At 41.4% G+C, this 20560-nt stretch overlaps 1 protein-coding gene across 1 annotated transcript in view; it reads right to left on the bottom strand.

Annotated features, from left to right (window-relative positions):
• Window positions 1-647: 647 nt before the first annotated feature.
• Window positions 648-20560, bottom strand: part of adcy2a (adenylate cyclase 2a) — a 173085-nt gene continuing 153172 nt past the window's right edge. Inside the window, exons 24-25 of the mRNA XM_034175261.1 lie at window positions 9410-9534; window positions 648-801 (exon numbers count right to left, since the gene is read on the bottom strand). Coding sequence (XP_034031152.1) covers window positions 649-801; window positions 9410-9534 — 278 coding nt within the window. The 3' untranslated portion in view covers window position 648. The remainder of the gene's footprint in view (window positions 802-9409; window positions 9535-20560) is intronic.

Raw genomic sequence — 20560 nt, 5'->3', positions numbered from 1 at the left:
AATGTGGTCAATGGTTGACTTCTTGAGCGTGAAGTTGGACTGCGCCATTTACTGAGCGGCAAGTAACGGAGTGATTTTGGTTATGAAGGACTCCTACAAGTGCCTTGCCAGCACAGAAGGGGAGTGTGCAACCCCGGCATCTGTCGTAAACCAGGTGGTCATGCTTTCTTCAAGTCTGCTGTGATCATAGGAGTCTACCAAATGGAAGCAAAAATTGCTTTTAACACCAGGAGAACAGCATCTCCACCTGCCTGATGAAGTTCAGCCCCGATACCACAGATCCCATCAGCTGTTTCACCACCTTTGCAGTTTCACTGAGATTAGGCAGTTAGGAGCTGACTAGTGGATCTGTCGCCAAAGCCTTGGCACCGGAGCAGTCCAACATCCTAGCAGGATGATCAGCCTCATACAACAACACTCATATATCAGTATTTTCACACCCCCCAGCTGTTACATAAGTGACAAAATGCTTCCTGCAGCTGTGGCATCAGTAAGTTGGAACAGCCAAATCTGATTTTCATCCTCTGTAGTGACGCTGTGACTGATTCATTCTTCATATTGTTTCAGTTTCTACATCACTGCTGAGAAGATGTTGTAGTTCCCCTTCTGAAATCAAAGTCTTTGTGTTGCCATCAGTGCCTTGCACTTTTACAGCGTTACATTTCCCTGGGACAGTGAACGGGTCATTTCTGTGTGCACAAAGTAGGTCTTCAGCTCTCCTTTTCCCTTGACGTTGATGATGCCTCGACAGGAGCACATGTAGCCCAGATCGAGAAGGATGCGACTCGTCTCCTCAGTCACCTGCATGAAGAACCAAAAGGAGAGTTTCTGTTTTGTTGAGATCACAAAAATGACCTTCAACCAATTTGAAAGACTATTGTCTTTAAAAAACAAAAAAAACTAGAGCACTGTGCTCATACGTAGAAGTATTTTTGTGGTGTTGTCAGGTTTTTTCTCAACTTTTTCAGTTTGTGATTTCTTTTTCAGATAATTTTCACAGAACATTGGTTATCTTTGCTATCCAATTTGTCATTGTTTTTAATGGCACTTGGTTTCCGACTGATAATTAGAACACAGACAAACAGGCATAAAATTGGAACCTCCATCTAATGTTGGTGATGCAGATAAATCCATTATAGAAAAATGAGTGATTGAGGCACTTTTGATTGAGATATGATGCAAAATGTACGACAGGCGTTCCCAGGCCAGTGTGGAGATATAATCTCTCCACCTAGTCCTGGGTCTTCTACGGGGTCTCCTCTCAGATGGATGCACCTGGAACACCTTCCTAGGGAGGCGCCCAGGAGGCATCGTTATCAGATGCCCGAACCACCTCAGCTGGCTCCTTTCAAAGTGAAGGAGCAGCAGACACACCGGCCACCCTCCTGAAGAAGCCCATTTTGGGCATTTGTGCCCGCGATCTAGTTCTTTTGGTCATGACCCAACCCTCATGACCATAGGTGAGAGTAGAAATGAAGACTGACCAGTAGATCGAGAGCTTCGCCCTTTGACTCAGCTCCCTTTTGTCACAACAGTACAGTAGACCTAATGCAACACTGCCCCTGCTGCGCCGATTCTCCGGCCAATCTCACGCTCCATTATCCCCTCACTCGTGAACAAGACCCCGAGGTACTTGAACTCCTCACCTACAGAATATTGCTAAAATTAGCCACAACCTGCCCAAACAATGTAGAAAAACTTATCCACACAGCTGTTTTTTTGTTATGCTTTATTATTTATTATTAGGTTGTTCTAATAATTTCCTGAACCCTCTCCAGTTCATCTAAAATGCAGGTGGCATGTGTACTGTCAGACACTAACGACAGAGACTGCATTTTTCCTGTAGTGTCTCTACTTTGGCTTTCTGTAAAATGTAGAGTAGAATTTCAAATCCTACTTCTGACACACAAAGTGTTTAATGGTCAGGCTGTAATGTACCTAAAGGAGCTCATTGTGTCCTAATCCCTCACAAGAGCACTTCACTACCCGAGTGCTGATTTACTTGCAGGTCCTGGAGATTCTAAAGGCACATTTCCTGGGGAATAAACTGCCTCATGTTTGGGAAGCAAAGCCATTCCTGTGTGATAAAACCTGATGTTTCGTGCTGGTCCCGGCACCCTGACCCCAACCTGTTATTATGCTGCCAAAGGCCCATGCTGCTGGAGGACTTCCCATAATTCTTTGCTTTTCTCTCTAATCTTTATCCTCATCCCTGATCCATACTACTCATCTTCTATCCTCTCTATCCTTTTGCATAATGTTATATCAGAAATGCAGGTCACCAACTCTCATTTTTCTCTTTTCTGGAGTTCTGTTCTTCTTTCTGCCCCTTCCCGTGTCACCAGCTCAGGAGCTGCTGGATCCAGGCATCGTTTGCAGGCCTCATTTTGATGCCCACCATCGATTTTGACAAGGAACAGTTAGAAGTCAAGGTCAAAGGCCAAAGTCATAATTTTGGCCCAATGCTTAAATTGCATATAGGGGATATTTGGAATGGCTAGTTTAAAATGATTACAGGTAGAAGTACAGTTCTTTTGTCACATCAGCTTCCCTTGGTAACATGACATTTGACCGTAAGTCGCTTTAAAAGGTCAAACCCAGGTCATACTTCAACTCAGTTAAAAGCAAGTGTGGGTTAAAAACATGGTGGAAGATCTGTGTGTTATGTTATAGCTAAATCCTAAAAAAATAACAATGCTAAAATACCCTCGGCGGTATGAGCATTGTCTTCGTTATAATTTATAGTTGTTTAATTAATTATTGAGATCCTATTGTCTTACGTACAATTTGTTAATGTTCAATAAGCCATCAATCATAAACAACATTTACATTTTAACGGCGTCTGTAGGAGGGCGTGCATCTGCGTGTACATGAGCTTTTGACAAGAGCAGAAGTTAGCTTTGAGTTAGTGGAAGTTAGCGTGCACATTGACCTCTGTGAAATGTCTTATGAATTCTTCTAGAGGAGTTATCAGGTTACAAAAACAGTGTTTTCAGTTTTAGAAGTGTTTAATGTCTCACTACCTTTTACATAATAGATAGATAGATACTTTATTACAGACTCAAGGTCCAGATAAAAGAAACAAAACACCATACATACAACAACAACAAAGAAAAATATATAAATAAATAAATAAAATAGGGACACTAAACACCCTTGAATAAAAGACACTTATACCAGTGTTTCCAAATCTGTGACGTATACCGTGTGGCACTGTAAGAAATGTTAATCAGTTTAAGAACAATCTTATGATCAGAATTATATAAACGAAAGATGAACCTAAACATCATCGTTCTTAAGATGGCTTGAAGAGTGTTCACACGTGCCGTCACAAACATTTCCGTGGCACTGGCCCATCGAGGCCTTTTTAGTAAAATTCGCAAAGAGTCATTATAAGCCACTTGTAGTCTCCGAAGGCTCGCTTTCTTATAGTTTATCCACAAATGTGCAGTATACAAAGGTGTACAAAATGCTTTAAACAAAGCCAGCTTCACTTCGTCGGGGCAGTAGCCAAATTTTCGAACTAATGTGTTTGCTCTGACATACAGCGTACGACACTGACGAAAAATATCCTCATCATCACTCAGTGTATCAGTGATCACATGACCAAGATATCTCACCTGATTACATACATTCAGTACATGACCTGCCAGAGTAAAATCAGGAAAAACCAAATGCTTGTCATCATTTGTTCTAGAAATCATGATCATACTTTTCATATCATTATATTTTACGTCATGTTTTTTCTCCATACATGGCACACACATTCAACAATTGCTGTAGCCCAGCAGAACTGGGACTAAACAAAACACAGTCATCAGATGGTTCACCACTGTATCCCCAAACACACAACCAGTTCTACACCCATTCAGCTGTTCAGACAAACCATTCATATAAAAATTAAATAAAATTGGAGACAAAATGCTCCCTTGTCTGACTCCATTGCTGACCCCATTTCACCTGCATTTTTTGATGTGCATACCAATACATTAGTAGCCTCACTATGGATTTGGGAACACCAGCATCACTCAATTTTCTAAACAGTTTTCCATGGTTCACACGATCAAATGCCTTAGAAGCATCCATGAAGCACAAGAATATTGATGAGTTTTTCCCTTTATAATCACTCAGTAATTCTTTTAAAACATATATACACAAATCATGCATGGCTTTAAATCCAAATTGATATTCTGAGGAGATAATCTCTCCAGAAGAATTAGCTCAAGTACTTTAGACAGTACATTAGCAAGAGCAATAGGTCTGTAACTGTCAGAGCTGCATAATTTCCCTGCTTTATCCTTGATAACAGGAACCAGCAACACTGTCATCATGGAGTCAGGAAGATAGCCATGAACCATGAAGGCAGTGAAGCATAGGGCAAGAAGAGGAGCCAACCTTAAACTTGCAAATTTAAGATGCTCAGCGGAGATGGAATCCAAGCCAGAAGACTTATTCAGTGATAAATTTCTAATAGCTTGAACCACCTCATGCGTCTTTATTATATTCACACCTTCAACAGAGTTTACTTGGTAACACTCAGACGGGACACAATTAAATAATCTTTCGTAGTGTCGTTGCCAAAGTGTAGTAATTTCATTTACACCAGAGACGCCATCTACTGTACATGGCAAAGATGGTTTGCAGTTAATAACGTGTACCTCTTTCCAAAAGGCTTTGTTTTTACCTAAAAAATTATTGGCCATGGCATCAGCCCTCAGACATTGTTCATTTTTATTAATGTACCGTATAGCGTATTTATATTTTGTATTTGTAAGCTTCTTGTGTTCAAAAATAGGTCCATGCCTGGGTTTACCAGACATTGCCCATAATTTAGCAGCTGTACATGCTTCTGCGTGGAGTTCAGCCACATGTGTGTTCCAGCCAGGTCTACGTCTCCTCTTATTTTTAAGCTTCAGAACAGGCTCACCAGCATTAAGTAAAGCTGTAACAATATCATTATACATTACAGAGATATCAGCTTTATGATCTGTGTTAGAACAGCTACTGTTTGTGCAGAGTATTGCCTCTCTGGGCAGTTGTATATTACTCAGCAGTAGATCACTAGAATTAAAATAGGAGTCAATATCCTCCTCCACTATAAAGGACCAGTCCACTCGATCTGGGTTAGATTTGTTTTTGTTTACACATTCAAAGGTGTCAGGTATTTTATCAAATCTAATCATTTTAATAGGAATATGGTCTGAATTTGATATGTTATATAAAATTTCCATATGCACTAAAGATGAATGCGCATCAGCTGTTGAGAGACAGTGATCCAACCAGGATGTGGTGTGCCAGGACCTCACTAATATATGTATAACTATCAGGAGGCAACAACTCCCTGCTGGACAGAATCAAATTATTATCTCTACATAGATGTTTCAGATGGTTAGCAAACACTGAACTCCCACCTGAAATATCAGCATTCATATCTCCAACAATAAAAACACTTGTAAAATGTTCAGTTAACAAAAAAGAGCTAATAAATGCTAACTTATTCATATAGTCCTCTTCATTTATCTGACTTTCAAAAGGGGTATAAACATTTAAAATGACCAAATCCTTATCAGACAGCTTCAAGTGCACAGCAATACACTAGTCCACACCAAGCCGAATAACATTTACTACCAGATCCAGCTTCTTATTCCACAGAATTGCCACCCCTCCTGGAACTCTACCCTTCTTTAAACCCAAGCAAAAATCAGTAGTAGATTCACCTACACCATGAAAATGATCATTAATTAAATTAAGATCTTTAAGATCCTGCTTGGCCAAAAAAAGTTTCCTGCAGGCACAGAATGTCACAGTGCTCCTACAACTGATCCACAACAATACGGCAAGCTCTATCCGCCGCGCTCCCCCATCGCAGCGTCAGACCTGGGCTACCGTACCAGTAGCAGGCACATCTAAAGCCCCAGCAGGTAGAACAGCAGCGCTGGCATTAGCACCAATAAAACCAACTTTCCGGGGTTCAAAGAAGCGCCATACATACGCTCCCACTGGCCACAACTCTGGGTTATACATGTCACCCACATCCTCACATTCGGCGGATATTTTAAACAAAGCGTATCTGTTATTCACGGTGGCAATCTTTTGACACGAAACCTTACGAGAGAGTTTCTCCTCAAGATGAATACGCAGAGTTTCAGGGTCTATTTCCGGTGAGAACTTGGTAGCAAAAACACTCACCAGCTTAGTTGTTACCACTTTAATATTCCTCACTGATCCCGTGCCCACAATGGTTTTTACAGCTTTCTTCTGCCTCGATGTTAATTTACCAGGTGCGTAATCCTTGCTTCGGATCAGCGGGCAGCTCAGTGCGCTTCTGTTGGCCTCTCCACTACCAGGCTCCATTTCGGAGAATCCAGTGAAGGCGTTGATAATCCAGACGTGACTGCAAATTCACCCCTCTCCACGGTTTGAGGCGGCGGTTCCTGTGACAGGCGTTCCTGGTGTTCACCTCCTGGTGCCCCTGTCCCCCCTGCCAGCACGCCAACCGCTGTGGCGTTCCATACCGTGCCACTAACCTTCCACATCCAAACGCCTGTCCGATGCAACGTAGTCAGCGTGCTTGTCCAAGGCACCAAGTCGACGGCTCACCTCATCCGTGACAGCACGCAGATCTTCGCTGGCGTTGGCCTGCAGGTGCAGCGCATGTTTCATGGCAGAAACCTCAGAGTGTAGCTGCTCCACTTTCCGGAGTAGGCCGCACACATCCATAGATGTAAATGTCACCGGTGGCAATTCATCCAAATGGTGGGAGACAAATCTGGGAACTTTGTCCCCACACTCATTCAGCACTTTGAGGCAGCTCTTTATGTTATTAATATCTTTCTGAGCACCTTTATGCGTGATGTTCTGCTGCGTAGTAGGGCAGAGTTCAAACAGAGTTTTCTTTGAAGATTCAATCCACTCTGAGTCAAAACAATTGACAGCAAGCAGGACAATCTCATCCTGGCTTAATGTTCTTATCTTCAATGCAAGAAAATGTAAAAGCTCATCTTCAACAATAATTTTACCATCAACAGTCTGGTACACCTCAGGTTTTAGTCGAACTCGAGCACGCGCTGAGGAGCTTGAAACACTCACATCCGCCATGCTGAGAAACCAGAGCAGTGTTATATATATATATATATATATATATATATATATATATATATGAAAAAGTTTATATTTAGCCAAAAACTAAGCAAAATTAGCAGCTAGCGACACCAGCAAGTGACTTCACCATGCCAACGCCTGCGAGATGCTACCATAAAAATAGGAACAGAATGTGACTTTTAAAATAGGTCAAGGTTAACCATTTTTGAACTGTGTCTCAAGAATGTTCCCTGTGAATTTGAAGACTGGCAGATTGGACTTACATGCTGAGCACAGACAGACAGACAGACAGAGAGACAGACAGACAGATGAAAAGCCTTCACAATACCCGATGGTCATATTCAGGTAAAATTGAATTTGCATACATGGTGTCAATCGTGAGGTCAGGTTGCTCGTCACTCTTACGCCCCATCTGTTCGCCATTATTGTTTTCTGGTTCTGTTTGTTTGTTCCTGTTAAACTAGTTTTTCCTTGCTGTTTTCACCTCTGTGTAAATTATATTAGACAGAGTCCAGTCTCAACCTGCTGTAAATGTGAAGTTCTGCAAGAAGACAATTTAACAGTGCACAAATTAAACTGATTAAACTGTGATTTAATCTTATTACGACTTAAAAGAAACACGGAGCACATTAAAGATCACAGCTTATGTATGAAATCAGAATGTAAACTGAAAACCTGAAAAGATCAAACTGCAAAAGCTGAAAATGTCATTTAGTTTTAATTCTTGTGAGGCACAAACACCGGAAGGTACAGTAGATTTCTGTGAGCTGCTTCGCACAGCAGAACATTTATCGGCGCTGCCTCCGCATCTCTGAAATATCAACGGCCAACCTTGGTAGACTATTTAAATTGCTGTGGTTGTGCTGCACCACTCAATAGATGCTCTTATCAAACAGGTACAAGCACTTTCATGGCTGTCGCGCACGTTGCCGCCCCCACACACACACACACACTAACAATGCGAGTGTGTAGCTGCAGATCAGGCACAGCACCACTGGAACATATGACCTCCTGTGAAACTGCTGCACCAGAGCTATAACTAATATCGCGTGAAATTACACATTAACTGTTTGGCCTTTAACAAAATGTGTGAAGTCCAACAAAAGTGGTGAAAAGAAAACCTAAAAGTCATTGTGGAAATGCAGTTAGGTGTAGACGTTTTATGCACACTAACATTTTTGATTTTTACACAATAATTTTATCAAAACTAAAGTTTGAACAACATTTGCCTGTTTGTTCTGTTATTCTTCCCCAAGTCCTTTGTGTGATTTCCACCAAACTTGGTTTGTAAAAGGTTAGAACTTTGGTCAAGGTTATTGGGATTCAAGGTCAAAGTATTCATTCTCACTCTGATATCCAAACTTTGCTTCACTTTGATATCCAAAGGTCAATCACTGGGGTCAAGGTCATTAGAGTCCTATAGAAGTCCTGCTAGGGCCCACTAGTGCTGGTGCTCATTTCCAGATTCCACAGTGTGAAGCGGATGACAAATCTCTTTAGAAGGGACATCAGTCTGATGCTATTTACTTCCCCAGTGAAAGCTGGTTCCCATTTCAAGCTGGAGTGTCTTGTTCAAGGACACAGAGGTAATGTGAGTAAGACTGGGGTCAGAGTTTAAACTTAGATTTTTCCCTCAGATTTGCACCAAACTTGGCAGACATGGTTCCTGCATTGGCAAGCAAACTTAAATTTTTCAAAAGTCAAATCAGTGGGGCCAAGGTCATGTGTGCCGGTCTATAAATTTGACAAAACTTCAGCAAGTCAATGAAGGTTGACCCTAATACTGTCCTTAATGGATTTGTGTTTGCAAAGGTCAAGCAATTTATATATCAACCCAATTTGGACCAAAAGTGGTTCACGCTTAGGTGGATTCCAGAATCGTACTTTCAAGGTAGGTCACCCATTTGGGTGAAGGTCAAGGTCATTGGGGTGAAAACATCAGATTGCCATAGGCCTGACTGTCTTCATGTTCACAGGTACTATTCTAGTTTGTATTATTGGTAAAAGACCAAATTTGAAATGTTTTAAAAAGTGTTTTTTTTAAAGAAAGTAATACATTAAAGTAACAGACATGATGAAATTAACAAAACCTGATTGTTTTGTAGGTTTACAGCTCTGTGCATGACACAAAAGGGAACAATAATCAATAAATGATAAATTAATTAGCATGATGTTCTTGCAAACCCATTGCAATAATCCCACCAAGATAAATCACTTCTACAAGTAAAGCGTTGCAGCAACAGAAAATTTTATTTAACCTTCATCGACAAGTCCTGTAAAATTATATAGTCATTATATTTTTGAGTACCTGTATTTTTCCCAGAACTCCAGTGCTGTCCATTCTGCTGGCTACATTCACCGTGTTCCCCCAGATGTCATACTGAGGTTTTTGGGCTCCAATGACTCCAGCTATCACTGGACCATGGTTGATACCTGAAAGTGGGGAAGAAAAGTCAGTAAACATGTTTTTGAAAATACATATGTATGTTCTTTCAATTCAGTTCAATTTATTTCATTTATGCAGCACCAAATCACAACAAAGTTGCCTCAAGGTGCTTCACACAAGTAAGGTCTAACCTTACCAACCCCTAGATCAAGCACACATTCGAGAGTGGTAAGGAAAAACTCAGGAAGGAACCTCAACCTTTCCTTCGTATTGGTGACGTCTGTTTTTACGTTACACCACATCTCCTTGTACGCTTGTCTACTTTCATCATCTCAAACTATCCAAATTATTTTGGACAACCTCTTTCTCCTCATCTTCATTCCTTCATCTTCATTCCACCAAGTGTCCTTGTCATGCTGAATTTCACGCCAAGTCTTCCTCCTTCAGCTTCCACCATGTGTTCCTTGGTTTGGCTCAAAATTACTCCAGAAATCTTCCTTCTCCATCTTACAAACTACCTGTGGGGCATATGTACTGATGACATTCATTATCACCCCTTCAGTTTCCAACCTCACACTCATCTCCCTGTCAGACACTCACTCAACCTTCAAAACACTCTTCCTTTAGAATGATCAAGACCATTTCTCCTCTCATACACATCATGGCAGAGTTTGAACCCACCATAAATGCTCCCAGAGTTCCCTTTTTGTTCTCATGTACAGAGAATATCTTCCCTTTTTTTTCTCCTTACACCAGCAAACACTCTCCCTTTGCAGTCATAACACCAACATTCAAATTTCAGCATTTCCTCTTCTTCTTCACCAAACAGCAGCCTAATTTATGCCAACACAATGCTGGACAACAGTGGTAATGGAGATAACCCAAGATTTGGCTAAACCTTTATGGAAAGTTGATGTGTAATCTGCATGTTTGGTTTGGTTAGATGTGCACCAGAGTTCCTCCATGATGCAACCCTACTCATTTATCTGGGCTTGGGCTTGTTCACCCCATATGACTGAGTATCACTGTTGGAGTTATTCTGTAGATACACTGTTTTATTTTATCATGCATGTTTTGTGTTCTCTGCTCTGGTAGAATGTAGTTCTCTCTGCTCTGATAAAGTGTACTGTACTGATGTGATGGGTGAAGGTTACTTAAGATATGTGACATGACGTGCTTCTGCAAGTTGTGGTATCTCTGTGTGCACGCTAAGCTCTTTTTCAGGACATGTGAAGATGACCCAGGCAGAATGCAGCCATAAGCGGAGCAGTGAGATAAAGAATAGAGAATTGAATGTTCCAACCACAGTGTGATTATGATACATTAGTCCTTGTGTCAGAAGAAGTGTGATTAATCGTTAGATGTCTTAAACACATCTTAATCGAGCCCAAGATTAAAAAGGTTCTGAAAGTCCTGAATGTATTGTGCAATCAGCGGTTCTGCGGCAACAGCTCACGCGCTATCACTCCTCCCCTTAGGAGCTGTACCGCCCATGTATGTAGGGAAGTCCTAAATAAAAGAGCAGGAGCGCAGGCCAGACTTTAGTGTAGCTTTGGTGTACAGCCTGACTTGCACTCCTCGCGAGCTAAAATTGACTTTCTGTCTCACTGGTGTTTCTTGACTCTGTCTTGTTAAAAGTTTTAAGAATGTTTGGAGGAGAAAATACCCAACATTGACTGGGGGCTCGTCCGGGATCTCAACAATACCGGAGGTGTCCGGCGGGGGTCGCCAAGTCCAGATGTAAATCCTTGGCCAAGGTCCGATCGATTGATCGTGTCTGCAATTGTCGACCGCCGTTGGCATTGTCTGGTTGACGAGATTTTCCCGAAGAAGACAGACAGGAAGTCGAGTCAGTGAGTAAAATTTCTTTGTGACAGTACTGAATGAGTGGTGATCAGATCACATAAACAGTTAAATTCCGCAAGCGATGATACAGAATCGTCTGTTAATGAAACACAGTTAAACTCTGTAAGGAGGTCGGACTCCTCTACGATGGCGAGGAACGCACGTAGTTAAATTCCGAAGGAGGGTGCGGACTCCTCTGTTTATATACGCGTACCGGTAGGGAATAAAAGTGTGATCACATAAACAGTTAAACTCCGTAAGCGATGGCATGGAATTGTCTGTTAATGTAAAGCAGTTAAACTCCGCGAGGAGGGCGGACTCCTCTACGGTTGCGAGGGACGCACGTAGTTAAATTCCGAAGGAGGGTACGGACTCCTCTGTTTTAATACGAAGTAATACCGGTTTTTGCGAGCTAAATTTGACTTTCTGTCTCACTGGTGGTTCTTGACTCTGTTTGTCTTGTTAAAGGTTTTAAGAATGTTTGGAGGCGAAAATACCCAACATTGACTGGGGGCTCGTCCGGGAATTGAACCCGGGACCTCTGAATAAAACTGATCCAAATTCAACAAAACACTTAGATAAGTGGATAAAAGATCATGGATTTGATGGACGCCTGCAGAAAGAGTCATTAACTAAACTAAAGAACAGTATTGAGAAAAAGTGTGGAACAAGTAAAAAAAAAAAAAAAATTTGAAAAAAAAAAGAAGGTCAAGGTGAAATTGTAGCATGGGAAAGAGAAGTTGAGAAACGAAAGAAGGGCCTTAGAGAAGCAAAGGAAAGACAGAAAGAAACAGTAAATGATAAGAAGGAGCAGGGGAACGTGATGTTTCACAGACAAGAAGATAATGAGACAGGGCCTGCGGCTCCAAAAGTAGAAATGGTAGTAAAATTGGATACTACAAAACACAGTCAGCCAGAAGCTGAAATAAAGGAGAATAAACTCTATCCAGATTTACCACAGGGACAACCCCCATCATATGTAGACCCTACACAACACGTCATGAGAACACGATCCAAAACACCAAAAGATGAAGAAAAACAACCTGGACCATCAGCCCCACCGGCTGATCAGGAACCAGGTGGATCAGGAGTCTATCCAATGATTCATGTGGCAAATCCACATACGTCAGGACCAAGAACTATTCTTGTGTACCGAACTTGGACACAAGCAGACGTTAAGGCAGCTGTGGAAGGTGTAACTCCCCCACGAGAAGATGTAGCCCAGTACATTATTGACGTAACCGCTTTGGTTAAATCCTACAATCTTAGAGGGGATGAAGTCAACAAGTCATAATGGCAACTGTGACAAAGGATTGGGCTGATGTAAAAGGAGATTGGGATCCTGCAGAGGCAGACCACACTCCATTAGCCCATGATAGTCAGGAATTGGAAGATCGATTGGCCGCACTATTGCTGAGAATTAAGCAGAAATACCAGCAGAAGTCAAATTACACAGAAATAAATCGCACAAAACAGAAAGATGATGAACCATTCGAAGACTATCGACATCAAATGGAAAAAGTTTTTAAAGTGCACAGTGGTCTTCTACCACTGAAAAATGATAGCGTGTATGAACAACAATTGAAAAATGCACTCCATGCCAACTCCAGATCAGATATCCGAGCATGGGTAGACAAACACATGATAACGTTCCCAACAGCTGGGTTACAAGAGTATGTAGACCACGCCATACACGCAGGAAGAAATCTGAAAACAAAAAAGGCAGCCCGCTACTGTATATACAAATTTGGCCCAGGCCTGGCAGTGCTCTTTGGATCTGTCGGAATTGAGACAAACTGAACAATTATTGGAGGAAGGTCTGATGACCTGTGAAAACAGAGAACATGTAGTAATGATGTCACCTAAAGATCTACACATAACTATACTATTCACTCCATGAAAGGATGAAAGGTATGGAGCAGGATTTCTGAAAATTCCATCAGAATTACAGACAGTAGCACACCTATACACAGACAGAAAAACCACCTCTGTGTGTAGTGTAGTGCTGACCCAAAGTGCAGACAAATGGTACAGAGGAAAACCTGAGGCTGTGCCGCATATTTCACTGATAAGGGCAGACACTCAGTCCTGGAAGGACCTTGGAGGAATTGTTAAGATAGCTGAGGAAGCAACTGATTGGCATGAAGCAGATGCAATGTCGGTGTGGGATTTCAGTCCATCCACAGGCTTGTATCGGAAATACAAGTTTGTAAGTGCTTGAACGACACCGGTGATACATGAAGTAGATCTGGATGATTGAAATTTAACAACATCTGTGTTGTTGACACAGGAAGATGAGACTTTATTGGCCAAACTGCCTCCTCATCTCTGGGTGAAAGCACCCACAGATGTAGGACTGTTGAAAAATATTCCGCCAGTCAAAATTAAGCCACGATCTGATTGGAGACCACGGATCAAACAATATCCGTTAAAACCTGAAGCAGAAAAAGGAAATGATGACTTTTCTAGGTATCTGTAATTATTGCAGAGCCTGGATTCCATGTTATGCAGAGATGGTGCAGAAATTGCAGGATTTAATACACTCTATACCAATGGATATGACTGACAAAATACAGTGGAATAAAGAAGCTGAAGAACAGTTTACAGCTCTTAAACAAGAACTTGTGAGTTCCACAGTATTATCTCTGCCCAATTATGCCAAGCCATTCACTCTCATGGTGGACACAGAACGGGGATTCATGTGTGCAGTCTTGCTACAACAACATGGTAATAAAAATAAACCAGTTGGCTATTATTCCAAACGTTTGGATACATTCTTATCGCCTGCCAGACAGACAATGAACCATTAATAGATTCTGACCTTTTATTGGATATGCAAAAACAGGCACCAGCGCAGGAACGACATTTGTGGTTGAAAAATGGGGCAACACCAAACCCCAAAGGACTTTATTGTATACATAACAAACCCATCCTACCCAAAAGCTTATTCAAAGCAGCTGCAATTGCGACACATGGGTGTGTCGACAGGGGGGATGGTATATATGGTAGACCAATACTTTACTACCTATGGATTTAATTTATACTCAAAAAAAATTTTGTAAAGCCTGTGTTACCTGATTGAAACACAACCCACAGGGAAGTATAAGACCCCGGAGAGGGCAATTCCCAAAACCACAGTATCCTTTTCAGATTGTTCATATGGACTTTATTGAACTAAATCGATGTGGACCTTATCAATACAGTCTAGTATTAATTGATGCCTTTTCAAAATGGGTAGAAATTGTTCCATCACAAAAAGCAGATGCTTAACAGTAGCAAAAGCACTGTGTAAGACAATTATTCCGTATTATGGAATACCAGAGACATTGTACAGTGATAATGGAACACATTTTGTAAATGAAGTTGTACAAAGAGTAGCAGAACATGAAAATTAAGTTAAAACATCATTGTGCTTACCACCCACACAGTGCAGGATTAGTGGAAAGGACAAAGGGCACAATAAAAATAAGATTAAGGAAATGTATAGAAAAGACAAAACGAACCTGGATTGAATGTTTGGACCTAGTAAAATTGTATATGAGAATAACACCAACACCATCAGGGTTAACACCAGTTGAGATACTTTATGGACGACCATATCATCTACCAATTTTGACATGGATACTAAAACAGCAGATGAGGAACAAACATTAGCAAATTTTATGAAAAAGACATTAACACAGAAAGAGATAACTTAAACACATTTACTGCCGAATAATTTTGATCTTCCACAGGACGGCCTTCCAGTAGTCTAGCCAGGAGACTGGGTGTTCATCAGAGTGATTAAGAGGAAGAACTGGTCCAGTCCTCGTTGGGAAGGTCCATACCAAGTGCTGTTAACAACACCAACTGCAGTAAAGATAGCGGAGAGATCAACGTGGATACATCACTGTAAGATACAGCGTGTGTTGGCTGCCTCCACAGTGTAAGGGGAAGTCTGGCTACAAAGGGAGTCTATTTAATTAGTAATAGATTGTCTCAATGCCAGTGAAGCAGGGAGATCCTTGCACTATTAGGTGAGGTGGTTAACAACACTGTATCCTAGCAATCATGACTGAACTACAGCAGACCCCGGAGCAGCGTGCTCAGCGCCGCCGCTGCCGGACTGTTGGTAGGGCAGCCGGTTGCGTTGTGATCTTAGTGTGTTTCGTGCTCCTCGGATTCCTGGCCTGGTGGTTGACCCAAGAATTGCAGCTCACTGTGGACCGAGCCAGAGAACAACGCAAGCAACGTCAGAAGAGGTTTATTCATAATGTGAATGAGACAGATGGACACCCTCATATATACCATACTAATATGTGGTACAGATATGTTCATTTATTGGCTATGGAATTACGTTACTAATTGTTATGCTTGTTCGCAAATACCTATATCCTCAACACACCCAGCTCTGACGGCTAAACCGTACCCTGCTAGGGTGACAGAATGTCTTATCATACGGATGCATAATCAAACTGTATTTCGGGGGCAGCAGTTCTCAGCAAATCTGATAAGATGTAACACCACTTGCCTCAGTGCAACCACTTATATGATAGGGATTTCAACAGAGGACGTACAAGCGTGCCCAAGTGCTGCTCCATTGACTAGACTGAAGGGAAACGCAAAAATATCATTACGTTAAATTGTCATCACAACGGCCATTCCCAATTTGCTTTTACGGGACAGGGAATAAAACTGTAGGTAAAATTAAGAAACATCTGTGTACCCAAATGTATGTTTTATCAAATAATTTAAGCCTAACCAAAACATAATATGTGGATGGTACTTATCTTCATCACATTGGACGGGGATGTAATTATACAGGCTCCTGTCCATGGGGAACGGATGAATCATGTGCTTATGTTAGTAAGTTTTTGCTACCACCTGTAAATGGTACTCCGGTGTATGATGACATCTATTGGCTTTGTGGTTCCAGACTGTACATGAGTCTCCCACCAAATTGGGGTGGTGTGTGTGCACCTACCCAGGTGACTGACCATACATATGTGGTAGTGCCAAGGACCTCCACAGAGAAGAATGGCAGCACCAGACGGAGGAGATTGATATACCCAGATGTGTTACCACATGATCACATGTGGGGCTCGGATGTACCAAAGGACCAAAAATTGTGGTCTGTAGGAGATAAAATAGCACATTCATTGTTCCCCTGGATAGGAGTGGGAAAAATTCATTAATGATTGAAACTCTGAATTATCGATTGGGTCTGTTCATGAATGTAACTGAAAAAATAGTAGCAGCTCAAAACACTGAAATAGATGCTTTACGTACCATGGTGATGCAAAATCGCATGGTTTTAGACTTGCTTACTGGTTCACAGGGAGGAGTTTGTGTTCTGCTGAACACAACATGCTGTACTTTCATCCCAGACTCCATTCATTCAGTGGATATGCAGGACGCATTGGAAGAGCTGAATAAACTTCGTGATGCAATGCATAAAGACACCCTAGCCGTGAACCGGTGGAATCCCTGGTCCTGGTTGACTTCAGGACCATGTTGGCAGTTACTATTGAAAATGGTGACACCAGTTATTGTAGTCCTAATTCTGATTGGACTTTGCATGTGTTGTGTGATCCCTTATATCAAAACAATGGTTGGCAAAATGGTGTCAAATACATTTGTACAGTGTAATCTGGCCTTCCAACAAACTATGCCAAAATATCAAGCATTGAAACAGTCAGACCTTAGTGGAGAAAACTATAATGACTGTACTGAGAATTATGATGATATTGAAAAGCTCACAACTCCAGTTCAAGCTTGAACTGTTGACGTGATGAGTTAACACACTCTTAGCCTATGAAGCTTTAGCTGAAAATGTAATAAGACAAGTGGTGTAGTCGAATAATACAGAAAAACGGTTCATTTTTTACCAGTCAGCCGAAGTGACGTGTGGTGGTGGTGTGGAGATAATAGAATTTTTGACAGATTGTCTAGGAATGTGTCAGGCTACTGTGCTTTAGTGTCCCTACTCCTCCCAGTAAAAGCCATTCCCATTTTAGCCAAGGACTTGTTGACGCACCTAAAGTCTGTGGTGCCTGAAAATTGCAGCTGAAAATCTGAATAAGAAGTGGTTGCTTAGTAACAATTGTTTACTTTTAGGTGAAGATGTAATACCGTTGGAATGCATGATAAACAGAGGGGAATGTTGGAGTTATTCTGTAGATACACTGTTTTATTTTATCATGCATGTTTTGTGTTCTCTGCTCTGGTAGAATGTAGTTCTCTCTGCTCTGATAAAGTGTACTGTACTGATGTGATGGGTGAAGGTTACTTAAGATATGTGACATGACGTGCTTCTGCAAGTTGTGGTATCTCTGTGTGCACGCTAAGCTCTTTTTCAGGACATGTGAAGATGACCCAGGCAGAATGCAGCCATAAGCGGAGCAGTGAGATAAAGAATAGAGAATTGAATGTTCCAACCACAGTGTGATTATGATACATTAGTCCTTGTGTCAGAAGAAGTGTGATTAATCGTTAGATGTCTTAAACACATCTTAATCGAGCCCAAGATTAAAAAGGTTCTGAAAGTCCTGAATGTATTGTGCAATCAGCGGTTCTGCAGCAACAGCTCACGCGCTATCACTCCTCCCCTTAGGAGCTGTACCGCCCATGTATGTAGGGAAGTCCTAAATAAAAGAGCAGGAGCGCAGGCCAGACTTTAGTGTAGCTTTGGTGTACAGCCTGACTGCACTCCTCGCGAGCTAAAATTGACTTTCTGTCTCACTGGTGTTTCTTGACTCTGTTTGTCTTGTTAAAAGTTTTAAGAATGTTTGGAGGAGAAAATACCCAACAATCACAATAGTTGTGGTGCACACCAGTCCTTCTACCTTATTTACCTGAGCTTGGGCCCGGCACACGGAATGAACAGGATTGTGTTACCCATGTGGCCAAGTACCTGAAGATGACTCTGACTGATTGAAATTGCACCCTTTCCAGATTAGGTATACAGTCAGAGGCTGACTTTGTGATTATCATACAATTCACCATGAAGCTCAAATTAATATGATTATCATTTTGGTGCCCCCTCCAGCAAATGGTGCCCTATGAACATTGTGTGATGCACTTATTAGGAGTGGCTGCTTTGCTTAGGACCACTGTCATTCCAGTCAGGATCTCAGGTTGCAATATGATGATGCACAGCCCAGGTTGGAAAGTACTGGAACTTGTTTTTGATGCTTTGAATCGACATGTACAACAGTGTGTCCTAATTTCTGACATTATCCAACAAATTCACACAGTCATTGAAGTGGAGCGAATCAACGTTCCACAACATGGTCAAATGGTGCTCAGAGTTGATAGGGGAAATTAATTGTGGTTTCTAACCAATACAGATACTCAAAGTGCTTTATAATGATGTCTCCCATTCCCATTCACTAACACACACGTCAGCGTGCTCTCTTAGGATCAATTGTTGTTTCAACTGTTCAACTAATTGACATCGACACCATCGGCACAAATGAACACAGAAGAGCAGGTGCCTGAGGAGCGCACGCAGGATTCTCTCAGGAAAAACCAGCACGCTGTCTAACAGAAAAGCCGGTACCTCGAAACACACTTGGGGGACTGATAACTGGAAGACAGATGAACAGGTATAACATTGGAACCTCCATCCAATTTTGGTGGTGTAGGTAAATCCATAACAGAAAAATGAGAGTGATTGAGGCACTTTTGACTGAGTTATAAGACAAAATGTACACCAAATGGGCTTTTTGATATTAAATCCAAATGTCCACAAAATCCACAATCCAGTCTGCACCTCACTTTCAAATGTGAGTGTGATTGGGGCACGTTTGATTAAGATATACTATAAAATATACATTAAATGGGGTTTTCAGTGTTAAATTTAAATGGCTGCAAAATCTATAATCCAGATCAGACCCAGATTAAACTTTGTCAGGTAATAAAGGACACCATCCTATACAACACTCTAAAATATGAAAGAAATTTGATCTTTTTTTGACACAGTTATGAATTTTTGAAAATTCGTTCAATGTTAAAAATAGGGATTTTTCCAGTTTTCCAAGATTTTTCATGACTGCCGTTAGATGACTATGACTGACAATTGAATCAGTTCTTGCCTATCAGGACATGAATCTACAGTAAACATTTCATAACATATGAAAAATTATGGGCTCCAGGCTGTTCACAAACGGGCATTTCTGGTCCTAACCACATTGCCTTGGCCTCCAGTACCACTGTAAAGAATCTTGGAATCATCTTTGATCAGCACATCTTTTACCTCCCACATATAGAAAACATTGATTAAGATATAATGTAAAATATACATTAAATGGGGTTTTCAGCGTTAAATCTAAATGGACACAAAACCTGTAATCCGCATTCAGATCCGGATCAAGTTGTCACTGGTTAAAGGATATGAAAGAATATGAAAGAAATTTGATCTTTTTTGACAGAGTTATGAATTTTTGAAAATTCATTCACTGTTAAAAATAGAGATTTTTCTAAGATTTTTCCTGACTGATCTTGACCTACGACCTTAAAAACTGAATCAGTTCTTGCCTATCATGATATGAATCTTCAGTAAAAAAAAAAAAAGTCATAAGAAGAACTTATGGGCTCCAGGCTGTTCGCAAACAAACAAACAGGCAAAAACATAACCTCCTCCAAAGTATTGCTTTGACATTCCTCTGTCGAGTGTAGCTCGGTCGATTCTACATTCTCACCATGCAAACATGAAACTGCTGAGTGAGACTCAACTGTGAACCGTTTGATAGATTTCATTAAAGAGCGAGTCATTAGATTGAGTCATTTTACCAACAGACCGATATTAAAGCATAACTGTCTTAAAAGAGGTGTTAATTGGTCTTTTGTCTTCATTTCTGAAATGTTGGTAATTAATCACAGACTGCAGGCAGGATACAGCTCCAGAAGCTGCCTTTAAGTTCAGCACACACAGCTTTCACACCACCAGGAGATTTTCCACACGATTTCATCACCACGTGAGACACGGCGGAAGCCTCATGCGCCGCTCAGCTCAGACGCCTCCCTTCACTTTACATGCTCCAGATTCCAGGGAATTACAGTCTGCAGGCGGTGCCCACAGGCCCTCCTGGCACAGGAGGCGGGCACACATACCCGTCTCTGATGGATTATTGTAGGTCCTTCTGGACGCAGCAGGGACGTACAGTCAAACACACGCTGGCCGCTGAGTTAATGGAGCGTCGCACGCTGACAGCTTCACTGTCTGCGGGTATCGAACTCTGGGTTTCA

Source organism: Thalassophryne amazonica, chromosome 7, assembly GCF_902500255.1.
Source record: "Thalassophryne amazonica chromosome 7, fThaAma1.1, whole genome shotgun sequence".
NCBI classification, from domain to species: Eukaryota; Metazoa; Chordata; class Actinopteri; order Batrachoidiformes; family Batrachoididae; genus Thalassophryne; species Thalassophryne amazonica.
Note: the sequence above shows the minus strand (reverse complement) of the source record. Positions and strands in the feature narration are given on the sequence as shown.